General features: G+C 39.6%; 1 protein-coding gene across 1 annotated transcript; it reads left to right on the forward strand.

Annotated features, from left to right (window-relative positions):
• The first annotated feature begins 312 nt into the window (after window positions 1–312).
• On the forward strand, window positions 313–2,656 carry LOC138879380 (uncharacterized). Its single transcript, XM_070158989.1, has 3 exons — window positions 313–724; window positions 1,039–1,339; window positions 1,933–2,656. The coding sequence occupies exons 1-3, from the start codon at window positions 313–315 to the stop codon at window positions 2,654–2,656; spliced, it is 1,437 nt and encodes a 478-aa protein (XP_070015090.1).
• Window positions 2,657–7,804: the final 5,148 nt, after the last annotated feature.

A 7,804-nucleotide genomic window follows, 5' to 3' on the forward strand; every position in this document is an offset into this window, starting at 1 on the left:
AAAGGAAAGGAAGTTATGGGAGAATTAAATGAAATGAACCAATCTGGGAAGAATCACAACCCAAAAGAATTGAACAAAACAAAGCAAAAGCGGTTTCCACTCAAGAAGTCGGTTAGTGCTGAAGAAGCGGAGGAATTTTTTCAGAAGATGAAAACCTCAAAGTATGCTATAATTGATCAACTTAGAAAGTCTCCCTCCACGGTTTCACTTTTTTCCTTGCTGATAAGCTCAAATTAACATCAGAAAGTGCTTCTAAAGACGTTGAATGAGGCGTATGTTCTGATTGAAACTACGGTTAAATAGTTGGAAAGAATGGAAGAACAATTTTTTGAGGTCAACCGAATCTCCTTCAGCCAAAATGACTTGCCTCCAGAAGGAGCCGCCCACAAGAAAGCCCTTGACTTGACTGTCAAGTGTGAAGTATATTATGTGAAAAGGGTTATATTAGACGGTGGGTCTGGAGTTGACATTTTCCCTCTATCAACATTACAAAGGATGGAAAGTGGGACAAAGAGGATCAGACCTAACAATGTTTGTGTGCGTGCTTTCGACGGTGTCAAGCGGGATACGATAGGGGAAATTGAACTGGTCCTAACCATTGGCCTTGTAGATTTTGAAGTAACATTCCAAGTTCTTGACATGGACACTTTCTATAACTTTCTCTTAGGAAGACCATGGATCCATTTCGGGGAGCCATGCCCTCTACTCTCCACCAAATGGTCAAGTTCGAACATGAAAACCAAGAAATAGTTGTCCAGGGAGACAATGAATGGTCAATCAATAGGGACCCTTCAGTCCCACACTTGGAGGTTAGAGAGGGAAGTGAACACATCGTCTACCAAGTTTTTGAAATTGTGGTCGCCGACTAGTGCAAGGAAGGAACCCCATGTACTCAACCCTGCTTATCGAACGCATCAATCATGGTTGCCAGTGAAATGATCAAACATTAGTACAAGCCCTAGAAAGGGCTCGGGGTATCCTTACAAGGAATCACAAAGCCCGTCAACTTGACTATCAACAAGAAGTTCTTTGGCATAGGTTTCCAAGCTATTGAGGCCAACGTAAAGTGGACCAATGAACGTAAGAAAAATTCGTGGGACCTGCCTCAGCCAGTCCCGTATCTCGCTATAGAAGAAGAAGAAGAAGAAGAAGAAGAAGAAGAGGCCTTCATGGCCGAAGAAATTGAGGACATCTGTGGGGCAATGAGGAAAATGTTGTATGAGGTTTACATGGTCCAACCGGGCAAAGGATCAAGCACTGCTGAGGTACAATACATGGGGCCAAATGCTAAACTTCAAAATTTGAAGGCTACTCCATTCCCAGTCAGATGGGAATTCTGGTAGTTCAGTCTTGACATCTTTTCTACATTTTGAGTTATTTCAGGGTGTAATTCAAATGATTTTAGTTTGTTGTCTTTTAAATTCCGATGTAAACCCTCTTACCTTTAAATTTAATGAAATAAAACAAATATTTCATCGTCTATGAGTCTTTTTCTATTATCGTTTCTTATTTTGTTATTTTTCTTATCTTTTTCTTTCAGTTCTAATAATGCAGACTTAAATAACATAACACTCTTGCGGACATCATGACCAGATCCTAAAACACTTTCTAACTGTGAAATAATGAATCAAGAACCATAATACGATGTAGATGAGGCTTTTAGGGAAATAAATCAAGAATTGGAACAATTTGAGAATAAGCCTAAGCCAAACCTAAATGAAACCGAGCCAATTAATTTGGGTAGTCCAGAAGAGGGACGGGAAACCATGATAAGCATTCACGCCAATGAAAGCACTATAGATGCATTGATCCAACTTTTGTTGGAATTCAAAAGTTGCCATGGATGAACTAGGTATGTATTTGTATGGTCCTATGATGAAATGTCAGGACTGAGTATTGATTTCAGAACCATGATAAGCATTCATGCACTAGGTATGTATTTGCATGGTCCTATGATGAAATGTCAGGACTGAGTGTTGATTTGGTAGTGCTTAAATTGCCAAATTATCCTGGTTATCCACCTATCCAACAAAAGCAGAGAAAGTTCAAGATAAATATTAGTGATAAGATAAAAGAAGAAGTCACCAAACAGTTAAAACCTGGTGTGATTCGAGTGGTCCGATGCACCACATGGTTGGCTAATGTGGTCTTAGTGCCAAAGAAAGACGAGAAAACCCGAATGTGTGATAATTATCGGGATTTGAACAAAGCAAGACCAAAGGACAACTTTCCATTACAAAGCATCCACATTCTTGTTGACAATTGTGCCAAACATGAGATACAATCTTTCGTGGATTGTTATGCTCCGTACCACCAGGTTATAATGGATGAAGAAGACGCAGAAAAAATGGCCTTCACAATACCCTGGGGCACCTACTGTTATAGGGTCATGCCATTTGGTTTAAAAAATTCCGGGGCAACTTATATGAGAGCTATGAATGTCATCTTCCATGACATGATGCACCAGGAAATTGAGGTGTATATGGATGATGTGATCATTAAATCCAAAACGCAGGACGACCATGTGCGAGATCTGAGAAATTTCTTTGAGCGTCTGAGCAAGTATGACTTGATGTTAAATCCAGGTAAATGTGCTTTCAGAGTTCCATCTAGGAAACACCTAGGGTTTATAGTTAGTCGGAGGGGTATCAAGTAAGTTCTAACAAAGATAAAGTCTATTCGGGATTTACCACCTCTAAGTACCAAGAAAGAGGTCATGAGTCTACTGGGAAGATTGAATTACATCAGCAGGTTCATTGCTTAGCTGACTACTACGTGTGAGCCCATATTTAAGCTGTTGAAGAAAGATGCGGGCAATTAAATGGATGGATGAGTGTTGTCACACCTCCTTTTTACCACCCCCGAAAGGGGGTATAAGGGAGTTTTTCCAATTTAAGTGACAATTGAAACGAGATTATTTATTTAAAATCATAGTCGCCACTTGGGATAATTTATGGTGTCCCAAGTCACCAGTTTTAAATCCGGAATCAAGTAAAGATTGACTCTGTTTTACAGTCCGCGAATACAGAAATCTGAGTAAGGAATTCTGTTAACCTAGGAGAAGGTGTTAGGCATTCCCGGGTTCCGTGATTTTAGCACGGTCGCTCAACTATTAATATTGGCCTAATTATCTTATTAATGTCCTGTTTTAAACCTATGTGAATTTTTAAACTCGTTTTTTAATACTTTTAGGACAATTCAAAGTTATTTGAAACACATCGTAAGCCACGTTACATGAAATGCACCCGCGGTTCACGACACGCTTTATTTAACCTTGTTGGAAATTGGAGCCGGGTCACATGAAATGTACACCCGGATTTTAGCAATTACAAATCACAACTACGTCACGGGAACCGTACCCGTAGTCATGATAAATGTTTAATTAACGTGCCTAAAGCAAACTATGAGATTTATTTTATTCATCCTAAAATTAATTTGAGATGGTTGTAAGGTCATGAATTATAAAAAAATAAAATCATTAGAACAAAATGTTTAAAAAAAACTTAACGGTTATTAGAACAAATGCTCTTCAAAATTTCTTCACCTAACCAATCAGTATTAAGTATTAACAAGAAATGAAGGAAGGCACAATTTAACAAGCTAAAGAGTAATGTAGTGCTAATAGCTTAGGTATTAGGCTATATAGTACTATGTTATAAACATTCAAATGACACTATGAGCAAAAGAAAAAGGGAGTAGAAGTGCAAGTACCTGTAGCTTTCCGCTTTTCATAGTCATTGTCAATTAAAAATTGCAAACAATTATAGAGGAACAAAAATACTACAAACAATGATCTTCAATCAAACTAGGCACCGAGCTTCACCTTCCCCAAACCAAAACAGTAATGTGAACACAGACCAAGAATTGGGACCTCGATGTCGGCAACAGGGACTCGACAAAAGCTCAAACGGACCTTGTTCGACGACGGATCTTCGTGATGTTTATCAGCTGATTTTGGAGTGGTTTCAATGTCTATTTTGAAATAGTTTTCTATGGCCAAAAGTAGTGAGGTTTGATGAGGAAGATGAAGTGTTATGGTAGGGTGCTGCAAATCTACATCTCTCACTCCATTACTAATCCCAAGCTTTTCTAGCTCCTCTTGAATAGTTTGCAGGCCAGACTGAATCCTCTTTACACACTCCTTAAATAGTCCTTTTGGACTACTGTAAGGTCTAGAAGGTGGTGCCTTGTCTTCCCAAGTCCATCTCACACTTCCAAAGTATATCGGTTTAGAAAATTCATTACCATTTCCTGTTAAGTTATCAAGTTGCTTCAAGGTGAGATTGTCATCTAGTCTTAACTGTTCTTTATGTATAGGGGAAGAAGAAGATCCAAACAAAAAAGAAAAGAGGCACTAGAATTTTAGAGTAGAGGAATCGTTGTTCAGAGATTGAGTCATTGCTAGCTTTTGTTTCGCGTCCTCTCTTTTTTTGAGTTCAAAATGACATGAAGAAGAAGGGCTCTCTAGGTCCAAAAACGGCCCCTGTCTAACTAGGTCTAGGGTTCTTGTTATAGTCTAAGTCTAGGGTTTTGGGGTATTGGGCTTGGGTTATTATAGGCTAGGTCCGAAAATTAGGCTTAAAAATGGGTCGTTTGAGCCCAAGTTTTATTCTTTCCCCGAAAAATACGGAAATACTACCTTATTTACTAATGAATCCTACTTAAATAAAATAACTATTAAAATAACACTAACCGTTAAAACAAACCTATTTTTTGGTATTTTTCAAGATTAAAAATGACTACAAAACATTAATGAAACTATTTTTTTATGTAATTTTCATTTTCTTGTAATAAAATAAAGTAAAAGAGTCAAAATTAGTTGAAATAGCGATATTAGGCCTAAATTAAATATTTACATGCTAAAATATAAAAAATCTTGGGGAGGGTCAAAAATCACATGTCTACAGCTGCCCCTCTTTGACTGGAAATGCGAAGAGTTTTAAAACAAAAAATGACTAGACAGGTTTTTTGACCCGACCCTCATTTAAGGAGACTAAAAACTAAGAGGAAGGAGAATGTGATCGAGCCCTGATATCTTAGCTGCCTACATATCCTTGTCTATAAAGGAATCAGGCCACGTGTAGTTCAGAAGTGAGTGAGATGATGGAGTATACCGAGGTGGAGAGCCGATCGAGGTGTCATTCCGTCGAGGTTCCGGTCCGCGGTCCTGTTATTACATCAAAATCAAAAAATTGAAAAAGACTAACTAAGCCTGTCAACTATGAGTTACAAGATTCCTATCTATAAGTCTTCTGAAGCTTGATCTTGAGTCTTGAATGGTTCTTCATGCAGACTTTGGATTTGAACCTTGACGCTTGCTAGTTGCAGGTGCTAGTTCATTCTTCTTTACCTTTTCGGATCAAAACCGGACATACCATGCTTGTGACTTCAGTCATGTCTTGAGAAGCTCACATCTTTCATCAACTTCTGCATCTGGATTCACTTCTTGCTTTTCTTTTTTTCTAGATTGTGACTAACTTCTGTTGATCATCTCGGACTGTTGACTCGCATTCTTGCCACGAGCTTCTTTTGTTGCTGACTTGAATTGCATTCTAAAGTGAATTTCCTTATTTTTCAGGTAGGTGCCTGATTACCAATACTCGAACTATCTTCCTTCGAAACTTGGACTGCCTTCCCTCGAAACTTGAACTGTTTTCCTTGTTCTCCAGGTGGGTGCCTGATTGCCAAAACTTTAACTATATTCCCTTTCTCTCCAGGTGGGCGCCTGATTGCCAAAAGTTTAACTGTATTCCCTTTCTCTCCAGGTGGGCGCCTGATTGCCAAAACTTCAACTGTATTCCCTTGCTCTCCAGGTGGGCGTATAATTGCCAAAACTTGAACTGTAATCCCTTGCTCTCCAGGTGGGCGCCTGATTACCAAAACTTGAATTGTATTCCCTTGCTCTCCAGGTGGGCGCCTGATTGCCAAACTTTAACTGTATTCCCTTGCTATCCAGGTGGGTGCCTGATTGCCAAAACTTGAATTGTATTCCCTTACTCTACAGGTGGGCGCCTGATTGCCAAAACTTCAACTGTATTCCCTTGCTTTCCAGGTGGGCGCCTGATTGCCAAAACTTTAACTGTATTCCCTTGCTCTCCAGGTGGGCGCCTAATTACCGAAACTTTAATTGTATTCCCTTGCTCTCTAGGTGGGTGCCTGATTGCTGAAACTTCAACTGTATTCCCTTGCTCTCCAGGTGGGTGCCTGATTACCAACACTTGAATTGTTTTTCCATTATTCTCCAGGTGGGCGCCTGATTTCTATCACTTGAACTATTTTTCCTCGAAACTTGCACCATTTCTCCTTTGTTCTCCAAGTGGTCTCCTGATTGCTGAACTTGTCCCTTCTTCCTTTGAACATTGATGATTTCCCTTTGTTCTACAAGTGAGTGCCTGATTTCCAACACTTGCATAGTTTTTCCCTCGAAACTTGACTTGTTTCCCTTGTTCTCCAGGTGGGCTCCTAATTGCTGAACTTGAACTGTCTTCCTTTGAACATTGTTGCTTTCCCTTTGTTCACCAGGTGAGTGCTTGATTTCCAACACTTGCATTTTTTTTCCCTTAAAACTTGACTTGTTTCCCTTGTTCTCCAGGTGGGCTCCTGATTGCTGAACTTGAATTGTCTTCCTTTGAACATTGTTGTTTTCCCTTTGTTCTCCAGGTGGGTGCCTGATTACCAACATTTGAATTGTATTCCTTTTCTCTGAAACTTGAATTGTTTTCCCTTGTTTTCCAGGTGGGCTCCTGATTGCAGACACTCGAACCATCTTCTCTTGCTACTTGGAACTGTTTTCCCTCGAAACTTGCACCATTTTCCCTTGCTCTCCAGGTGGGCGCCTGATTGCTAAACTTGAACTTGAGTTGTCCTCCCTTGTTCTCCAGGTGGCCGCCTGATTGTTGAACCTGAACTGCTTTCTCTTGGGACTACTTTTCCTTGGAACTGTCTCCCTTGTTTCTCCAGGTGGGTGCCTGATTACTGAACCTGAATTGTCCTCTTCTTGAAACTGCTTTTCTTTGAACTGTCTTCCCTTGTTTCTCCAGGTGGGTGCCTGATTTCAACAAAATAGACAAAACGAAAGAAATATTTCTACCCTAATTTGATATTGGGAACATCTGTGAGTGTTAACCGATTCTTGTTATCAAAATAAGTTCTAAGCTAAATTCCCTTATCCTGAAAATTTCAAACCAAGTCTTATCTCAAAAGTGAAAAACTTTAAATTCTAGATTATACTTCCCCCAAAGTAGAACTTACGCTAAATCTTGTCATCTACAAAGGTCTTGAAATTTAACTAGGTCCCATTATCCATGAGGGTCCTGAGAACCCCCCCCCCCCTTTTTTTTTTAAAAAAATCCATTATCTAGGAGGGCCCTGAAAATTTTAAATTAAGTCCCATTCTCCATGAGGGTCCTGAGAAGCCGAGAATGAACTTACCTGAGTCACACTCTCTTCCTGGAGGATCTCTGCAGAATGAACAAAATTCCTTGCCCCTGAATCATGCTTTTCCTCATGGAAGGTTCCCGTAGATCGAACAAATTTCTTTCCCCTTCTCAAACCGCCTTTGTGCTGACATAATTTGGGCATAACATTTGAAAAATTCAAGCTTCCAATCTTTGATTTGGGCATAGTCTTCACCCTTGTTTCAAACAAATAAAACTTGTGAGTTTAAACATGGTGGTTGGTTTGTGGCCTTGACTTTGAGGGCAATTTCTCCTTCACTTCCCATGATAACTTTGATTTCAACTCGAAAGACCTTGCTTGTTTATTAACTAACCATTTTCTCTGTCATCCTTATCCCAGAAGATAC

The sequence above is a fragment of the Nicotiana sylvestris genome, chromosome 10 (assembly GCF_000393655.2).
Source record: "Nicotiana sylvestris chromosome 10, ASM39365v2, whole genome shotgun sequence".
Classification (NCBI taxonomy): domain Eukaryota; kingdom Viridiplantae; phylum Streptophyta; class Magnoliopsida; order Solanales; family Solanaceae; genus Nicotiana; species Nicotiana sylvestris.

Bases quoted from the DNA above. Each gene is read 5' to 3' on its own strand.
- LOC138879380 (XM_070158989.1), top strand. From the start codon at position 313: ATGGAAGAACAATTTTTTGAGGTCAACCGAATCTCCTTCAGCCAAAAT. The intron at 725-1,038 runs GTTCGAACATGA...TCTTTGGCATAG, and splicing joins ACTCTCCACCAAATGGTCAA to GTTTCCAAGCTATTGAGGCC. The intron at 1,340-1,932 runs GTAGTTCAGTCT...TTCATGCACTAG, and splicing joins CCAGTCAGATGGGAATTCTG to GTATGTATTTGCATGGTCCT.